A 21,094-nucleotide genomic window follows, 5' to 3' on the forward strand; every position below is an offset into this window, starting at 1 on the left:
GTGTCCATCATCCGGAGACAGGAAACCCCCGCATCCAGAAACGCACAGTCGGAGCGCCATCCTGAAAAGGACGTGCTGCACGACTGTGTTGCTCTTTTAGGAAAGTTGCAACTATACGCACCGCTCTGGAGGACCGGACCCAAAGAACCGCAGGCAAGGGAGTAACCCAGCTCGACCGTCTGCCACCGCGAAGACCCACTCTGGACCGGGAGACACACTCGTTCGCTCTGAAGTGCTGATCAGCAAGAGGAACCCTCATCGACTCACTCAGAAAGGATCTGAAGCGAAAAGGATGGCGTCTGCTGGCTTCAGGTGTGCTTATATGCTGAGATAATTGCAGATGTCGCACACCTGCGCAAGCTTACGCTGCCAATTAATTTCATTCATTGGCCCGTTCAATACTCTCCAGATAAGCGGCTTCTGATCCGAATCCTCCCATTCATGGCACTGAAGTTCCCCAACCGAAGGGGAACAATAAAGTTGCACCCACCAAAAAACTCAAGAAATGTGTTCTTTCAACTCAATTCAAATAAGTAGTATGAACAAACAACAAATGCTTTTTTTTTGAGTGCTTTACATATTCCAAAGCCAAATGTTATTATTTATTTTTTTTCTCATCCCTCTCTTGCTCAGGTCTTTGATATGGGTCAGGAAGAGCATGAAATCATCCTCCAGAGAGTCAGAGAATCCAAGGTAAGTCTCTCCCTTGAGTTATACCTGATGCATTGCAAATCTGTTCTGACAACACAGCATGTAATGTTTAAACAACACATTGATTTTAATGGGAAAAAAACTGTGAAAGTTTGGACTTTAAGTGGACTTTAAGTTTAAGTTTAAAGACTTTAGTTCAAGTCACAATTCATGATATTAACACATCATTAACTAACACTGCTTGCTTAATAAACTACTAATTAGCTGTTTATTATTAGTTAATAAGGTAGAAGCTAGGTTAAGGTTTTGGGTAGGGTTAGGGATGCAGAATAACGTCATAATTTATAACTACTAATCAACAGTTAATATACTAATAATATGCAATAAGTCAGTAGTTAATAACATACATTGTAACAAACTAAAGTGTTACCAAAAAATGCAACCTGGTAAGTTATTAAATAATATATACAGTGAATAATTAAATGAACTTTTCCAGAATTATTATTTTTTTTTTAATTTTTTTTTTCATCAGTTATGTGCATTCGAGTTTAATGTCAGATCTAACTCTGATAAATAATGTTTATTGTATTTATTTGGTGTTGTATGTTACCCTGATGGTTTTTATTTGTGTGAATGAGACTGAGCACCGTGTATATTTTAGCATGTTTCTATATTTTTTAGCGCGTGGAAATGCTGATTGTGATGATCATTGGTGCATTATGACTTTCTTATCATCACCTGCTTTAGGTTGGGTTTTTTTCTTTGTAACAAAGCTACAGTGTGAAGATTTAAAATTAGGGATGTCCTGATCAGGTTTTTTTGCCCTCGAGTCTGAGTCATTTGATTTTAAGTATCTACCAATACTAAAACCCAATCTGATGTTTCTATAATACATGAAAAAAAAAAGAATAAAGAAGAGTGAAGAAACAGATCTAGGATGTTCCTTATTTTTAATGTAATTAACGTTATTTTAAGATTCAACAACTCTGTTAACAAACAGAGCGCTTCTATGAGGGACAGTAGCTTGAACAATCAAGTAATAAATAACATAAATTTTTCACATTTGGACTTCACTGCAACAGAATATATATATATATATATATATATATATATATATATATATATATATATATATATATATATATATATATATATATATATATATATATATACATACATATCTCACAGTTTCCCCCCGGGGATTATTAGCCCCCTAGTTAATTTTTTTCCTAATTTCTGTTTAAAAGGAAGGAGAAATTTTTTAAACACATTTCCAAACATAATAGTTTTAATAACTTATTTCTATCATCTGATTTAATTTATTTTTGTCATGATGACAGTACATAATATTTTACTAGATATAAGACACTTTACAAGACACTTCTATACAGCTTGAAGTGACATGTAAAGGCTTAACTTGGTTAATTAGGTTAACTTGGCAGGTTAGAGTAATTAGGCAAGTTATTGTATAATGATGGTTTGTTGTGTAGTCTCTCTCTCTCTCAAAAAAAAAACATAGTTTAAAAGGGCAAATCATTTTGACCTTAAAATGTTTATAAAATTAAAAACAGCTTTTAGTCTAGCTGGAAAAAAAAACAAATACAACTTTTTATCTTTTCTTTCTTTGTAAGTTTCTTTGCTCTGTTAAACATAATTTGGGAAATATTTGAAAAAGAAAAAAGAAATTCAAAGGAGGGCTAGTTCTTACTTCAACTGTATGTGTATTTGAGTCCTGATTAAGAGGTAATGTACGATTCTGATTGAGTCAGAAACCGCGTGATCGGGCCTGATTTCTGATCACATGATCAGATCTGGACATCCCTAATTTTAATATAACTTTGCTGTATTTACACTATAAATTAATGACATATAGTAGTTTTTTTTTTTATTTAAAGGTTTTTACTCTATTTTTAACTATGAAATTCTGAAAACTAAAACTGCATTTTTACCCTATTTTTATTATTTGTTATACATATTAAAGTCTTGGCTTTCATTACATTTTGGAAAGATTCCATCTTTTCTTTTACTTTCATATTAGACTACAGAATTATTCATCCATGGGAAAATATTGATATTTATATAAGATCCTCTCTTATCAGACCATTGTAGAATCAATGAAGGAAACTATTTAAACAAGTTTCATCTTTGGCAGGCCTAAAGAAACTTTGAAATGTCATTTGTGAAAAAGAAGAGCCTCCTAAAAGATCTTTGAAATGAAAAAAAAAATAAAATAAATGTTGTGCAATTTGAATGTTCATCACAATGATCCGAGCCTTCATTTGAACAACAGTCTCCCACTGCCTGTGTCATACATAATATACTCACATCTAACATCTGAAAAAAAGGAAACCTCTATTGATTTCTTTGCTCTCGACAAGCCTCTGCGCTGCAGCACGGCATGCTTGCATTTACTTTACTGTGCGCTCACTCGAGGTGCCGCCACCATGTCGAGCAGCAAATGAAACATGTTCAGCTTGTATAACTGCAGTGCTGCCTTCTAATCCATGCCTGAACCTCTCTTTTGTAGAAAGCCAGCTTTTCTCTCAGGGTCTCTGTAATGAAAGGCAAAAATCTCATGGCGAAAGACGCCAATGGTAAGATCTTTCTACCTTCCATGAATTATATGTGTGTTTTGCTTCTCATAGCGGGTCCTTTTGATGTAGTCTAGGGCATTAACTTTTGTTTTGGAGTTTTTATAAACAAAAAACAACACAGAAAAAGATCAAGACAAAACATTCAGATACAGACATAACAGATATACTCTTACGAAAATCTTTAAAGAGCATATTTATATAAATTGCTGTAAACATATGGTCAGGTTTTCTAACAGCTTACACCAGGACAGTTACAAAAGAAGACCTTTTGGGATTTGATGCATCATTTTATTTTCTATTTCATGCATACTTTTTTAAGTAATTTACTTTATAATTTACTATGTTTTTTTGTAATTAGGTTATAGGAATATGTTCTGTTTAAATTGACTACCTTTTCATTGCGGATGTTTGTGGCTGTTTTTGCCCCATTGAGTCCCATAATAACCACAATTTTTCATTGCAAAGCCATAACACCAAATAATAATGCATTCTTGATTGTTCGTGTTTTACCCCTTTGGGAAAAGGTAAAACTTATAATTTTTCTGTTTACTGATCATCAGTTTGCAGCGTCAATCCTTTAGATAGGCCTATGCAGAAACGTTTCTGACTTTTTTATGTTCTATGGAAAACACAAAATTTAAGGGCTCTATTTTAACAATCTAGACACAAAGTCTAAAGCACATGGCGCAATAGCATTAAGGGCATGTACAAATCCACTTTTGCTATTTTAAGAACGGGAACATACGCTCTGTGCCCCAGTGCATGGTCTAACTGGGTTGTGATTATTCTTATAATGAGTTATGGATGTGTTTTAAGCATAACATGCATTAAACCAATCAAAGTCTCATCCCCTATTACCTTCAAGTCAGTTGTGTTGCGTCATGGCGTATTTGCTATTTACTGAAAACAGTTAAACAGACCATCTGCAGTGCAAGAATAAAGAACGAGCCTCCCCCATTCGGTCTCTTTACTTTCTCTTTACTTTACTTTTATGCTTTACTCCCTTACTTTTGTGGATAAGGAAACGGTGTTGTACGCACTCCACTAAAGACAGCCATTAGCCTACATATTTTATTTTGTTTTTTATTAAGTGCAATGATTTGTTTCAAAACTATTTTTAAATTTGTTTTAATTTCCAGCAAACGAATAAATAAACAACAATAGCGAAGTGTGGAGTTGGACGCACGTCCTATTCTTATGCCCCATATGGTGATGCATACGTCTCTAAAACCTGATAGGTGGACAAATCTTGAAAAAGATTTAATAAAATTTATAAAGAAAATATGAATATGCATATGATAAGCAATACTGCTAATGATCATAACATTATACAAACGCTAGTTGTAGGGCGTCACATTGGCGCAGCAGGTAGCACAATCGCCTCACAGCAAGAAGGTCGCTGGTTTAAGCCTCAGATGGGTCAGCTGGGATTACTGTATGGAGTTTTCATGTTTTTCCCATGCCTAAAGAGGCATCCGCTGCATAAAACATATGCTAGATAAGTTGGTGGTTCATTCCGCTGTGGCGACCCCAGATAAATAAAGAGACTAAGCCAAAAAGTAAATGAATAAAATGCAAATTGTCAAGAATAAAATGATATAAAGCCCCCCTGAACTGAAGAAGGCATGGAGGTAGTGGTGTTTGTAGAAAATAATTTTTGTAACATTTTAATCCTTTAATTATTTTTCACTTGTAAAGATATTTGTGTTTTACTGTACATCCTGTGTGTACTAAGCAATGTGTTAGCATTTGGACCCGCACAGGCACATAACTAATATGCTCTACACTGGACTTTGAAGCAGCTTTCAGTTGGTCAGTGACACAATCCATCAAAATAGCTGGGCGCCAACAATGCTCCAAGTGTATGATAAGGCCCATAGTGTGCGTGCATAAATACACTTACTATGTTTACTAGAGGATCAAGAATGCATGATTATTTGGTGTCATGAATTTGCAATCAAAAAAATTGTATTATCATGAAAGTCAATTGGGCAAAAACAGCCACAAACATAGTAAAAGGAAAGTCAATTTAGATTTTTTGATTTTAAATTGATGTGTCAAAGTAAGATTTGTCAACAAAAATCATTCCATTTGCTGAAACACAGAGAAATATGTGGCCAAATTAAGACACAAAATCACCCCAGAGTGGATGAAAACATCCCCAACAGCACATAAGAGTTAATGACCCCAAATGTCTCAACCCATTTTGGGCTTAATCTAGTTTACTTCAAACCCAAACATTAAAATTACCTCATCATTTACTCAACCTCATGTGGTGTTAGACCTTTATTAGCTTCTTTTTTTCTGTTGAACAAAAATATGATATTTAGTAGAAAGCTGGTTGCTGGGACCCTCTGACTTTCTATAGTACTTTCTATAGTACTACAGCACTTTTCTAAATATCTCTTTTGTGTTCAACAGAAGAAAGAAACTATTATGATTATGAACTATTAAATTATTATTATTATTATTATTATTATTATTGGATGAACTATTTAAATTAGCTGACATGCTCATGTAGGTAGCGGAATACAGAGAATTTTCTCGTATGTTTCTGAGCATTTTATTTTCAGTTTGGGCTGGTTTTGGTAGATCATTATTATGTAAATGAGCTGCTGCTTCTTTGTTCTTTAATTTGTACTTTGTCTAGAGATCATCCTCAGAACATTGAGAACCCAATATATTCAGAGCAAAGTTATTTTCATTTTCGTTTAGGGGTAAAAAGAAGTTCAAAACACCTGAGCAATTTTGCTATCTTGACAATGCTGAGAGGGATTTATGAATATTTAAATATGTGTGATGAATTTTCCCATCAACAACAAAATAAACAGTGAGAAGAGTTAGCATCTGATCATAGTGAGAATATGTTTGCAGAATTGCTCTGTAATCAAGTCAAGTCATGTTTATTTACAAAGTCCTTTATTTAGCCGATTAATTTAAAGAAAAGCAGCTTTACATTTTTACATTTAAAATCAATATCTATCTTGTTTTCGAATAGAATTTCACTTCAATTTCTACTATAAAGCAGCTTGTGTATATTTTATTCAAAATTTAACCTCAACCCAGCAGGCACACAATGTCATAAGATGTTAATATTAGGTTAGATTTAGGTTGTGACATCAGGTGACCACAAATCAGTGCCTAGCCAGCGTTCAAGCGCAACAATGTTATTTTGATGTCAAATGACGTCAGATGATGTTCATATTTGCTTGAAATACTGACATTTATTCATCAGGAATGGCAATGTCTGATAGATGTCCTAGTGGTATTTCCACACAAGGTCAAGCTTTAACATCATTAGACGGTGATATTTGGTTGTTTTTAGGTTGCCTTGGAAAGTGACCAAAAACCAACAATGTCTGACAATTGGATTTTCATTTCCACCAAAATGCAACGTCCCCACGACGTTGGGGTACAATATCAATCTGACGTCATGTTAATGTCATGTGCCTGCTGGGAACAGACTGAACAGAGACATTTGTGCTCAGGAAAGTACAAATTCAAAGAAGGTGGAGCCACAGAGCCACACCTACTGTACTTATCGCATTGTTAAAAGTTCACTTTGGCTGATAAACTCTTTTAAATTACAATTGGTCTATAATGGTGTTTCGAGTTTAGCAGCCAAATTGAATATTTCTGAAATATTAGCTTTGACAAGCTGTCTTAAATTCCTAAAACAACTCCAACTGAATTATGTTTTAGGTCAGTTTTGCTCTGAAATAGATTAGTCATCAGTATATCTGTGCCGTTCACTCACATTAGTGCATTTATGGGATTTAAATTTATTGCTAATTTGCCCTGTTCAGAAAATCAGGCCCTTAATCTGCAAATAAAGAGCCAAAAATGTATAACTAAAATATTAGAGACAAAATTAATCACTTGTTTGTTGTTATGTATTACTGCTAACCAAGTTTTACCCATTTATCAGCATGAAATTATTTAAAATAGTTTTTTTTTCCCATTATTTTGATTATCCTAATATGTATGTCATCTGCTACGCTAAATGGCAATGGAACATAAAAAAGTAGACACATCACTTGCATTTAACAAGCTTTATAAGTATATAAATGTTTACCTATGGGTGCTATGTAGGGTACAGTGACCCCTATTGCATGCTGGGAATCCTCCTGGGACAATCACCCAAAGACACAGAGGAGAAGAAAGAGAGGAAGTTCAGTTTCCGTAAGAGACGGGAAAAGTTAGAGAAGCGCTCCAGCGTTAAGGAGGTTCTGGCAGGACGGGACATCCAGGTGACCGAAGTCAAACCAGAGACACTTAACCCAGTGTGGAACGAGCACTTTGTTTTGTGAGTATTACACTGTTAAAATCTAACAGGATTTTATTAGATTATCTTAAAATTATTAACCTCCCATGTATATTTTTTCCCCAATTTCGGTTTAACGGAGAGAAGATTTTTTCAACACATTTCTAAACTTAATAGTTATAATAACTCATTTCTAATAACTGATTTATTTTATCTTTGCCATGATGACAGTAAATAATATTTGACTAGATCTTTTTTTTAATAATACCTTTATTCAAATGCAGTTTAAAGGCTTAACTTTGTCAATTAGGTTAACTAGACAAGTTAGGGCAAGTCACTGTATAAGAATGGTTTGTTCTGAAGATAGTCAATAAAAATATTGTTTAAAAGGGTTAATGATATTGACCTTAAAATACAAATACAAAAAAATCAAAACTTCTTTTATTCTAGCCGAAATAAAATAAATAAGACTTTCTTCAGAAGAAAAAATGGTCCCTTTATATTGTGTCCTTAACTAATATGTACTTACATAGAAATTAATAATTATTTACATTGTATTAATTGTGTAAATACATGTATTTACTATGTACTTATGCTTGATTAAATACTTGTATGTAATTACATATGTAATTAACTTACGTAATTACATTTGTAAATACACTGTTGACCATCCCTTACACCTCAACACACCCTTAAACCTACCCATACCACTAAACCTGTCCATAACCCTACCTCTATCCCAACTCCCGAGCACCACAAGTGTTCTCAAATACTTTATGATCACAGTAAGTACGATGTATTTATTTTTGATGCAAGTATATAGTAGTTAAGGACACTTAATATAAAGTGGGACCGAAAAAATATTATTGAAAATACTGTGAAAAATTCCTGACTCTGTTGAACATCATTTGGGAAATATTTGAAAAAGAATAAATCACAGGAGGGCTAATAGTTTTGACTTCAACTATATATAATAACCACTTTCAAATGTGTTTGTTTTCCACAGTGACATCGATGATGTTCACAATGACCTCCTCCATCTGGACATATGGTAAGACCAATCAACATCAACAACCGCCTTTCAGAGCTGGAACAGTCATCTCTGTTTTTCTAACCAGCAAGTTGTTTTGCTTGTTATTTTCCACCCCAGGGATCACGATGACGATGTTTCAGTTGCGGAGGCCTGTAAGAAGCTGAATGAAATCAGTGGATTCAGAGGAATGGGCAGGTAGATCAAACAACGGCCGTCTGTTGTCTTAAAGCTAATGAGACTGAGATGCATCTGACACATTTTCTGCAAATGCACGCCGAATGCATGACTGAAACTGTTCCATCATAATGTTAGATATTTCAAGCAAATTGCCAAATCTGTGAGGGCTAACGGAGCCACTGCATCAGGGAGCGAGGAGAATGCTGATGATTTCCTGGGTTGCATCAACATCCCGTTGAATGTGAGCTGTTATTCTGCACGATTAAGATCCTACAACAGCAAGGCAACTCATGAAGTTTGTCACTAAACCTACTTTTGCACCTCTTTCTGTCTTTTTCCAGGAGATCCCGGTGGTTGGCTATGATAAATGGTTTAAGTTGGAGCCCAGATCCAGTGCCTCTAAAGTTCAGGGAGAATGTCATCTGATTCTGCGCCTCTTCACAACCCAGGTACTGCTGTTCATCCGAGACCAGCTCTCATTAAGGGGATATTTCATGCAAATATGAAAATCTGCTGTTCATTTATTCATCCCCAGGACATATTTAGGACACGTTTTCTCTTCGGTTGAACATTAAAGACGATTGTTAGTTAAAATTGTGGTTCATGTTTATTCATAGAGTGCAATTCAACATCAACCAGCTCTTTGGGAGTCATGAAAACATACACAGGCAAAAGCAAACATGATATATTTGTGGCTGCTACAGATACATTCTGGTGAGATGATTGGTCTGTGCAAGAAACTGAACATTATTTACAACATTATTACACTTAATCAAGTAATAGGCATTTGGATTTTGTGGTATATTATTAGTTATTTATTTTGAAAATGGCAGTAACCACTGACTTATTATTAATCAACGATAATCACAGTTTCAGATTATAATCATCTCTGAAAAGAAAAACAATTAAGGTCTTTGATTAAGAGATAATTTTCATATTTAGGGAAACATTCCCATTAAAATGTATTCATTCATCTTTGCATAGTTTAGAGTCTTTGCTGTGAAACATGTTTTATTCAATGTTTATCCATGCTCAGATATACAGATCACACTTTAAATGAACAAAAGCAGCTACAATACTAACTGAAAATTTCATGAACATTCAAAAAAAATTTATTCAACATCAGCCAGCACTTTGGGAGTAATAAAAACACACACAAGCAAAAGCAAGATTGATATATTTGACACATTGTGGTGTTATGAAGTGAAACAACTGATCTGTGCAATAAACTGAACATTATTTACAACATTATTACAATTATCCTGTCTCACAGTTTTTTTTTTCTTTTGAGGTATATTATTAGCTATTTTCTTTAAAATGGTGGTAACCATTGCCTTTTTATTAATCAATAAGGTTTACAGTTTTAGATTATAATAATCTCTGAAAGAAAATCTGTGAAGGTTTTTGATTAAAAACAAATTTTCATATTTAGGCAAACATTCCTCTTAAAATGTATTCATTCATCTTAGCATAGTTGAGAGTCTTTACCGTGAAACATATTTTATTCAATGTTTATCCATGCTCAGAAATACTGATCACACTTTAAATGAACAAAAGCAGCTACAATACTACCTGAAAATTTCATGGATATTCAAAGAATGCAATTCAACATCAACCAGCACTTTGGGAGTCATAAAAAATACACCCAAGTAAAAGCAAAATTGATTTATTTGTGGCTGCTACAGACACATAGTTGTGTTATGAAGTGAAATGATTGGTCTGTGCAAGAAACTGAATATTATTTACAACATTATAACATTTAATCTTGTCTCGCAAGTCTTTTTTGCGGTATATTATTAGTTATTTACTTTAAAAATGGTGGTAACCATTGACTTATTATTGATCAACAAGGATCATAGTTTCAGATAAAAAATCATCTCTGAAAAAAATAAAAAAATAAAAAACAGTGAAGGCCTTTAATTAAATGCTGATTTTCATATTTAGGCAAACATCCCCATTTAAATGTTTCATTCATCTTTGCATAGTTCAGAATATTTACGGTGAAACATGTTTTATTCAATGTTTACCCATGCTCAGAAATGCAGGTCACAATTTAAATAAACAAAAGTGGCTACAATACTATTTGAATGGTTTATGGATATTCAAAGAATGCAATTCAACATCAGCCAGCACTTTGGGAGTCATGAAAACACACACAGGCAAAAGCAAGATTAATATATTTGACACATTGTGGTGTTATGAAGTGAAACAACTGATCTGTGCAGGAAACTGAACATTATGTACAGCATTATTACATTTATCCTGTCTCACAAGTCTTTTTTGTAGAATATTATGAGTTATTTACTTTAAAAGTGGCAGTAACCATTGACTTGTTATTAATCAACAAGGATCACACCTCTCATAGGGGCCTACGCATGTTGTCTTTCTCTCCCTCCCCCTGTCTCGCTTTCTCCCTCTCTCTCAGGTAACTTAATTTTAAGCTGGGCACAATTAATATCGAATGTTTTTATCATTTCATGTTTTATTATTTTACTGTTATTTTGTAACTAATTCAGTTGTAACCATAGACAATTATTGTCATTAAATCTTTTCATTTTCAAGTATTTTGAGAATTACTTTTGATTTAACGTCAACACTTGATTGCTCCATATTGCAATACAATACAATCACATAATAGCAACACTCCCCCACATTTTAGCTATTATAACTGTTCTTATTTCTGTTTTTGGTTTAAGATTGCAGAAGGATGGTTTGACTAGATGTTTTTTAGCATTACGTCACCTTGGAATTATAAGGTTTTATCTGCGTTCTGAATGATTTTGAAATAATGAGCTTTAAAGTGTTTGCATTCCATATCAAACATTATGCATGTAACATTTGATTTTTATTTTTATAAAAAGTCTTAAAATATAAACAACTTATGCAAAAAAAAAAAAAAAAAAATCCCATAATGTAAATAAATTGTCATTTAATAAGAATATATCAATAACTAAATTTTGAAGAAAAAAAAAAGTCAGATAGAAGCTTATAATACTAAGGTGACGATTATACTGATAACTTTTAAGTCCTTCGGCAGATCTACAGTTTGAACTGCTGTAGTTAAAATCCGTTCTTACACGGCCTTTTGCTAAATGCTTATTTTCATATTTAGGCAAACGTTCTAATTAAAATGTATTAATTCATTCATCTGCATAATTCAGAGTCTTTACTGTGAAACATGATTTATTCAATGTTTATCCATGCTCAGAACTGCAGATCACAATTTAAATGAACAAAAGCGGCTACAATAGTATTCGATTGTTTGGGATCAGTAAGAGTTTTTTATTTGTTTTATAAATATTTCTTTCCAGTAGCAAGGCATTTAAATAATCAAAAGTGACCGTAGATGTTTTTTTTTTATGTTTTAATATTGTAATGAAATAGTTTCTTTTCAAATAAATGCATTTTTAAAAATGTAATCATCAAAGAATCTTGATGAAAGCATCACTTTTATGTATAATACAAAAAAAAAAAGCACCACAGCTATTTTCAACATGATAGTACTGGATAAGAACATCTAATCAGCATGTTGGGAGGAATTTTGAATGAACATGTAACAAATTACATTTATAATTACGTAATATTTAAAAAAAATAAATCCGATAAATGCTGTCTCAATTAGCATAAGAGACGTTTTCAAAACTCTATAATACATTAATAATTAAAAAAAATATATATATATCAAAAATCTTCCTGACTATACATTTGATGGTTCTTTGAACGCTTCACTAAATGGGTTTAGAAAGTCAAAGTTATGAGGTTCATTCCTTTGCAGTTAACATTCCTCTTTATAATACAGTACATATTAATTCCTCTTCCTTCTGCTCAATAGAGAGACACAGCAATGAGTAAAATGGCCTCCAATGTGACCATTCACAAGAAGATGCTGAGTCAGATATTGGACTATGAGCATAATCAAATTCAGGTTGCACTTTTTATATTTTAATATACTTTCAGTTACCACACAGTATCATTAAGCGCTGAGTTGTTTATAATTAAAAGTACAAATTTTCTTGCAGAAGGAGCCTTACAACTGGAATGGCCAAGTGTGTGCGGCTGCATGGACAGTGCTGTCCCATCATGCAGTGCAGGCTGACCTCTCCCCACTTCAGCAGGCCATCATGTAAGTATTAATCTTCACACCTGTAGTAAAATCAAAGCCCATCTGCAGTGTTGGGGAAAGTTGACCCCCCCCCCCCCCCCCCCCCCCACCACCACACCCCCCGGTCAACATTGGGCTGCATCAATGAATATTGCGAGTAAAGAGTTTGTATTTCACAGTTTTTATTCATTTTAAAAGATACTGAATCTGTTATTTTGGCTGCTAAGTAGAGTAAATTAAGCTAGAATGACAGTAAGTATCATATTTACACATAAACACAACACACTTACCTTTGAATTCTCTTTAACACAGGAACCGGAAGTCTGTTAATTTTTAAAAGGGAAAACAAAGTATCTTAGGTTACTTTTTTGAAAAGCAACTTCAGTATTTTTGTGGAATTTACAACGTACTGTAATGCATTACTTTATCTAATTTCTTGGAGAAAAAAGTAATCTGATCACATTACTTGTGTTACTTGCCCCAACACTGCTTGTCTGTTTACTGCATGTTCATTGACAGGATGAGCACAACAGCATGAAAACAGCAAACGCTAATAACACCAAGACCCATACTGATAGTCTCTGCATGCTTCAGTTCCACATGCCTGCCAACAGTGAGACTGACACTAGTGTGCAAACCGGATGTTTTCTGCATGTGTTTGCAGCCGTTGGCAGTGTTACAGCAGCCACCACCGCTCTCAGAGAATGAGCTACGCGCTGCTCCTCAGGCTGCTGAAAACCGTGGAGGCCGAGTGGGAGGATACGGCTGTGCAAGGAGAGCTGGTGCGTCTTTACAACAGCTCACTGACCCCGAATGTCTGGGCAGAGACTGGAGATCAGTCTGGGGCTTAGTGCTCTGAGGGGCTTTATAGATTGGGGTGAATTCAACACACTTCAGGTTTTTTAATAAGTGTTTTCTGGAAAATGTAAGTAGTTTTTGTAACATTAATTTCCTTTAAAAAATAATGCAAAATAATGCGAGGCCTTTGGAGAATTTTGAGATTTTATAACATGTTTTTCAGTCATAGGATTGGTTATTTAGATTGGAACATTGAGTTTTATTTAGAGCTACTGCTAACCTATTTGACATTATTTCTTCATGGAATTATTAAACTTATAACAGGGCAGCATGGTGGCTCAGTTAGCAAGAACCAGGTGCTCTGATTTTCCCCACAGTCCAAAGACATGCGCTATAGGTGAATTGGATGAAATAAATTGGCCGTAATGTATGTGAATGCTAGAGTGTATGGGTGTTTCCCAGTTCTGGGTTGTGGCTGGAGGGCCACCACTGCATAAAAGATAAGGCAGAATATTTAGCAGTTAATTCTGCTGTGGCATCCCCTCATAAATAAGGAACTAAACCAAAGAAAAATGAATAAACTCAAAACATATAGTTTTTTTTCTATGTCAGTAATTTATTTATTTATTATTATAAACAATGAAATTCTATCCAATTGTGATTTATAGTCAAATGCATATACATTCCAGTGGGGGAAAAAAAATATTATGTGGAATATATAAGATTTTACAAAAGTTGTAAGATTTAAGTTAAACAGTCTCAAAAAAAGTCTCAATTAAAATGACTGTTTATTACGTTAAAAAAGAAAGAACAATAGAACATTTCCATAGTGCATTGCAAAAGGGTGATCATTTAGAACAATCCTCTGAGAAGGATTAGATCAAAATTAGGTAGATCGGATATTCATCTGTCAATGGGAGACATGGGTCATTAAAAACCATAGCGAATGACATTAACTCTGATGCTTTCATTTCAGAACAGACTTCAGAAATCCTTAAATCTCATACACGAGGACTAAAAAAGCTTTTATATTGTCATGTAGCACAATATGCATGTAAACGAGAGAGAAAGAAAGTGAGCGAGAAAGGGCAATATCTGCCACATCATTTTAACCAATCAAAACTAATATAAAACTATTGCATACTTCACCTGCATAAATCACGTCATAGACATGATGCCTACTCGTTTAAAAAGGCCTAGATTAAAAGAAGATGACCAAATAAAAACTTTTCTGTCATAAACTACAGTAACAACTTGTCAAAAAGAATAAAAAAAATGAAACACTGCAAACAGATTTAGCACAGGAAAGGAGAAAAGGGTGCTCTTTTATTATCTGCTGTCAGTCAGCGCCTGCTCTTTTTTTTCCCCTGGTCATTCCGCCTTTGCCGTGTGAAGTGTAAATGCAGACAATCGGATACGATTCACTTTCAAAAGATGATGTAAGCTGATCAACAAAAAAATTGGATACAGTCACAATATCGGAATTGATCATCAAGATCTGCAGTGTAAACACAGCCTAAATCTATTTCGATCAGGCACACTTTTATAGTTATATAAAATTGCAACCTAACCCTTTTTTTTTTTGTTTTTTTTTTTGTGACTATTATCTAACAAACATCTGCCTGAAATATTAGGTACAAGTATTGTTTGTTGATTGGATAGATATTTGTTTATTTAATAAGGAGCTAATATGTATGAATCTGTATTGAATTTGTATGTACAGTATGTGAATTTTTGTACAAATAAGATACAAATCAAATTTTTAAAAAATGAAATAACTTTCGTACAAACATATGCGATTCACATAATTAAACAGTTACATTTATCTGAGATTAGGATGGCAGATCTGAAAGTACACTGGAGTATATTGCGAGAAAGTTCCACCCAACAGAACATTGTCATTTAAAAGTACAGGCTTATAAAAAGCACAATAAATGGATGACGTCATTAAGTTATGAAATACATAGGGTGAATGTACATTTCATGTCCACTTTATTCAGTACGACTGCCAATCTTTTTCTCAAGAAATTCTTTTAAACAAACATGCACTTAGAACTTAAGAGTTGCAGATTGCAATTGGCGCTAATTTATGACATAATTTCTTTAGCGAATTGAGTGCTTAAAACAGCACGGCGTGTGCAAATAAACGTCGCTGTAAGTTGGTGTAATTAATTCTTGGTGAATTCCCCCCCAAAGCCTAGTTTGGAGCTAATTCCTTTCATCTGGGTCCAGTCTGTAATTATGTGTTTCTGAGTGCAGGAGGGTCTCTTGGCTGAAAGCTTCAGACTTTACTGTGATTACTGCCTGTCTCAAATGAAGAGTATGCGTCAAGTATTCCCCTGCAACAATTCTGCTGCAATCATACGCTGTGAGCTTATGCTGAGGTAAACTCTCACACACACACCCACACACACACACTCACACACACACACACCTAAACCTAACCCTCATGGAAAACCTGTAGCAAATCTTAAATGTAAAAAATTAACTATGATTTTTTGTTTTGTTTTGAATTACAAGGACACAAGTCCTCATAAACCTAACTCAGTATTAAAATACCTTGGTCATACCCATGCCCTTTTACAAGTGTCTGTAAATTACCAAATCTAATTCACACACACACACACACACACACACACACACACACACACACACACACACACACACACACACACACACACACACACACACACACACACACACACACACACACACACACACACACACTTTCCATAAGTGTAATGCTTTCTATACTGTACAGACTCTATGGCCCAATCCCAATTCTACCTTGTAGTCTTGATCGCCAATCTCATATGAAGCTAGAGATCGCAATGACATATGATAACATGCTGTAGTGCTGTCCAATTTCTAAGGGGTAAATTTTGAAGCCCTTCACCTTCACACTCTGTTTCAAGGGCCTAGGTGAAGGGTAGGAGTACAAAAATAGAATCAGGATTGGGCCTAATTGTGTTCCCCAATCCAAACCAAAGTCCCTTTAAGGCAAGTCATTTTACTCGGCGGCCATCTTTGAAATGTGTCTCGGGGAGTAATTTTTGAATTGGGAAACATCAAATCTCCAAAACTGCTTGTCAAGCTTACTATTAAATTTCATATTAGGAATCACCAATACAATTAAACAAAAAGTGCCTCTTTATTTTCATTTCTAAACATTTGAATCACACAAAATCTGCAGAAACTCACGTCTAGTCCAAACCCCCTTCCACAGAGAATAGTCATGTTATAGCAGGGGTGTCCAAACTCGGTCCTGAAGGGCTGGTGTCCTGCTGAGTTTAGCTTCAACCGCACCTTCCTGGAAGTTTCTAGTATATCTAGTAAGAGCTTGATTAGCTGGTTCAGTTTGATTTGGGTTGGAGCTAAACTCTCCAGAACTGAGTTTGGACACCCCTGGAGCCAGTTGCACCATTAGTGCGTAAGTTAAAACCTAGCATAGTTGTAACTTAAAGGGACACTACATTACAACTTACACACTACTAAATATGTTTGTGTTGCACCACTGAACTTAGTTCAATTGTAACGCTACGTTCCTCCTAAATATTTACAGCAGCCTCCCCCCATGTATAATGGTAGAAATAAAAAGACAGTAAGATTAGTTTACATAGATGAGCTTACGATCATAATAAGGAATGATATCCTTCTACTCACAGCCTTATTTTCCTCCCAAATTTAGCTTTTTTTTTTTTTAGGGTTGTGAAAGAATTTTCTTTTTCCTTATTTTCAAGAAGTGTTTTTGTGTTAATTGTATCCATCAATTAAAATGAGAATTTCTTCATGACTGAGTTTTCTCCCTGCTCTTTTCTCTTTCGTGTGTAGAATATATATATTAAAAAAAATCAAGTTTAATGTTTTGATAACTTTATGTGTTTTTTGTGTGCATTCACAGCTCGCGATGCCGGTGTGTGCGTCATCTGTTATTAGTGACTGTAATTTAATGTACTAAAAATATGATTTATAATTTCATTTTCATATGACTGTCATATATAGATGCATTAGTTGCAGAATTTTAAAGCAGTTTAAGAATCTAAATGCTTTTTATTGGATATTACGTCATTCAATGTGATTACGCATGACTTTACGGAGAGCTTAAGACTTACTAACTACAGTATGCCTCAATAACATGTGGTGTAACTGAAGTGAGAACAAATTTAATTTCATTCCAGTTTAAGAAAGAACTTACATACAGCTGGTGCAACCCTACCCTGGTCTATAGTGATCGCTGATTGGCTCCTGTGCTAGAAGGCGGGGCTTTATTCGCCATATTGATCGTTAAACTTTTCACCTTTTAAAACTATACAAGTGACACGTCATGTGTATTCCATAGTCTTTGCCAAAACCCTCACAGAAAACATTCTGCATTTTTACACTTTCAAATGGCTTCATTCTGTGTGATTTATGAGCTGTTTTTCTCACAGGAACCCAAGTAATGTTCTCAAAAGATCAAAAATGACCGCCATTGCTACACTTGTCAGGAGAATTGCACATATGTGTACAGAAACCTGCATTCATCCGGTCGATTTCCTGGCTGAAGGACCAAAATAAGTCCATTTGAATTCAGATATTTCCACCATCAATTGCAGCTGGGCTCATGGTGATCTGCCCTTTCTGACTCCCTCTGGCTAGATCAGTATTGGGAAGCGGGACACAGAAAAATTGATATCCTGTGGGGTTTTCTAGTGTTGTAGTACAGTACACTGGGCTCAGAGACACAGCAATAGTATATTCAGGTTTCAGATAGTGTGACCGAAACTGTTCTTTGGGTATTGATCCACTGCTGTGTATGTGTACGTCTGTGTATGTGTGTGCTTCAGGAGCGTCGGTCACATGCAGTCGATGGCAGCCTTTAGAGCGGTGTGTTCAAACCGCAGTGAACTGCATTTGGAAATAGCCACAGTTATAAAGGTAATAAGGTCGTCCAGACCAACTGTGAGAAGTACCATGGTCCTGAAAGGTATTTGGACACTGAAACTTCATTGGCTAAGATGTACACAAGTATTCAGAAGCATTAGTTTGGAGACGGTGAAAATTCTCTGACGTCCACCTCTAATGTTATTAAGATTTTTATATTAAAAACATTCCCATTTAGAATTAATAGATTATTTTTGTCCTGCTTTGAACTCACTTCGTTAGAACATAGTATGATAGGTACTGAGAAGTAAATAGTAAAAAAATGACCATAATCTTGCTGACGCAGTCTGGGACTTGTATGTAAAAAAGTCAATAAGTGAAGTTTATTTATAAAATAATTTCGAGAGTAGCATGCACTTATGATTGATGGCAGCTAACACTGATTCACCAAGCAGATGACTCCTTAACCATTAGAAATAACCAGAGTATCTTACCATAGCCATCTTCGTCTTGAAGAATCCCCCCTTCCACCCCTACTCCTCCCATTACCTTGTCAGGGCAGCACGGAGGCCTAATGGTTAGCATCATTGCCTCACAGCAGGAATGTCACTGGCACAGTCACTACCTGGCCAAATCAGCATTTCTGCGCTGAGTTTGCATGTTCTCCCCGTGTTTGCATGGGTTTTCCCTGGGCTCTCCAGTTTTCAAAAACATGTAACCTAAGTAAATTGACAAAACTAAATTGACAGCATAGACACTCCATAGCATTCATAATCTACTTCCAACATCAAGCAGGGGGAGTTCTCGAGAGCTACCTGAACTCAGACCCTTCTCGCCCTGCAACAGGGGGGAGCCCCGGGCTCGAGGATTTCACGAGTTCAGGGCTCTCTCCCGGGACAGGATGCCAAAGATGCTTTATAATCAATCATCAGCTAAGGGCAAACTCTTGAAAGTTTTTACTATTATTTGGGATCTGAAGGAGACAATGGAAAGACTTTGCATCGCACTGTATCTTCTTGTCTTCTGAATGACTTTATCATTTAGCTTTCACATAGATCAGTTATTGTTTATATACCTACATGCATGAAGCGGTTTTTGGAGCTAAACAGGCAGTGACATAGAAGTAGGTGTGGATATTCTGTGGAGGCATTTTTACTGCCATTTTCATTACACCGTAATAATATATACATATAATAACGAGCCATGGTCAACCCGAGCTCAAACAAACCTTGTCGTCGTCTTGATGAGCAGCCACAAAGCCAAGAAGAAGAGCAGAATCTACCCTGTGCCCTGTAGTTTTCTACAGGGCCATAGTTTTTTTACTAGTGCGAGCGATTTCGCTTTCTCTTATGCATTTGCCGCACGTCTATATTTGAAATAACAAATGTCTTGAGCTAATAATAATAATGTGCGTGTGATTATTGAAGTGCTGCTAACATTAAATTCTTTTAGAATTGGACAAACGCAAGACTGTTGCACAGAAAAACAAAGTAGCAAATAAAATAAAAAAAAACGGTGTTTACATGTTTAACTATTATCGCCTTTTGGACTATTATAAACTTGGAATGACTGATTTACTTTCTAACAAGGGGCTATATGTGCTGGCGAAGATTAAAGATACAGATGAGGCTATGTATTGCATGTTGTTTTTGAACCCAAATAAGTACTAAATCTATGCTGTGTGTAGTTTTTCTGTAATTGTTAACAAACAACATTTGCAACATTTGACAGTGGAAATGGCCATAAAAGCATACCAAACCGAACCGTACCATACCACTCAGTGAAAAAGGGGCCAAAAGCGGTTCATTCCATAACCAAGTCATTTTGGCGATTTTGGCGTTTTGAGCTTTAAGGTAATCTCTTATATGACAAAATATCAATTGAATTTTGACTTATCATTTCATACCCCCTTTAAGGGGCACAACTCTTTGTAAAATTTATGATAATAGTAATGATACATGATTCTTGAGCAGATTTTTACTTTAGAGGGGCTTCTAAATGATCAAGTGACACCAAAGACTGAAGTAAATATGCTGAAAACTAAAAACTGCAAACAAAAACAAACAAACAAGTAAGTCAGATAGGTTACAAATTAAATAAGGGCATTGTTCAAATTATCGACATTAATTTTGTGACACTATTGTTGTCAAATGTCAATGGTACACCTGTAGCCCTCCACAATCTATGTAGTCAATCTAGGACACCTTTTTGAACAGATGAAGAACCGACTTCATACATCCACTTGAGACCGGATGGTTAAAGGTCGCTGCAAAAATGGCTTAGAAAACAGAAGGCGGCTCTGAGAAAAGGTCTAGCAGATATTTTGTATCTCAGTGTAATGCGGTGACATTCAAAAAGTTCAACAGTAAGTTTGGTTTACGAGTCTAAAAGTGTCCAAATATTTTGGTGGCCAACGTACACAGTGATTTTAGTGAAATACAACCTGGAGCATATTTTATTATACTATGGATGCATTTCTACATTATTTTGTTTTGTAATTTTCTTTCTTTCTTTTTTGTTGCTTGTTTTTGAAATTAGAAAGGCACAGTTGAGTGGTATGAAGGAATAATATCAAATATTAAACCAGATGAAGGGGTGAGTACTGATGTTTA

At 35.0% G+C, this 21,094-nt stretch overlaps 1 protein-coding gene across 5 annotated transcripts in view; it reads left to right on the forward strand.

Annotated features, from left to right (window-relative positions):
• The window catches only part of baiap3 (BAI1 associated protein 3), a 139,163-nt gene that overhangs the window by 87,801 nt on the left and 30,268 nt on the right, over positions 1-21,094 (forward strand). For all 5 annotated transcript variants that reach the window (XR_012401186.1, XR_012401184.1, XR_012401185.1 and 2 more), the window contains exons 6-18: positions 634-693; positions 3,179-3,245; positions 7,338-7,551; positions 8,516-8,560; positions 8,660-8,737; positions 8,855-8,960; positions 9,061-9,168; positions 12,552-12,644; positions 12,739-12,842; positions 13,486-13,603; positions 15,879-16,003; positions 18,446-18,536; positions 21,021-21,077. Coding sequence is in view for 2 of the 5 variants with exons in the window: in XM_003198157.7 (XP_003198205.2) it covers positions 634-693; positions 3,179-3,245; positions 7,338-7,551; positions 8,516-8,560; positions 8,660-8,737; positions 8,855-8,960; positions 9,061-9,168; positions 12,552-12,644; positions 12,739-12,842; positions 13,486-13,603; positions 15,879-16,003; positions 18,446-18,536; positions 21,021-21,077 (1,266 nt within the window). In the remaining 3 variants the exon portion in view is untranslated. The remainder of the gene's footprint in view (positions 1-633; positions 694-3,178; positions 3,246-7,337; positions 7,552-8,515; positions 8,561-8,659; positions 8,738-8,854; positions 8,961-9,060; positions 9,169-12,551; positions 12,645-12,738; positions 12,843-13,485; positions 13,604-15,878; positions 16,004-18,445; positions 18,537-21,020; positions 21,078-21,094) is intronic.

This window comes from Danio rerio, chromosome 3 (assembly GCF_049306965.1).
Source record: "Danio rerio strain Tuebingen ecotype United States chromosome 3, GRCz12tu, whole genome shotgun sequence".
Taxonomy (NCBI): domain Eukaryota; kingdom Metazoa; phylum Chordata; class Actinopteri; order Cypriniformes; family Danionidae; genus Danio; species Danio rerio.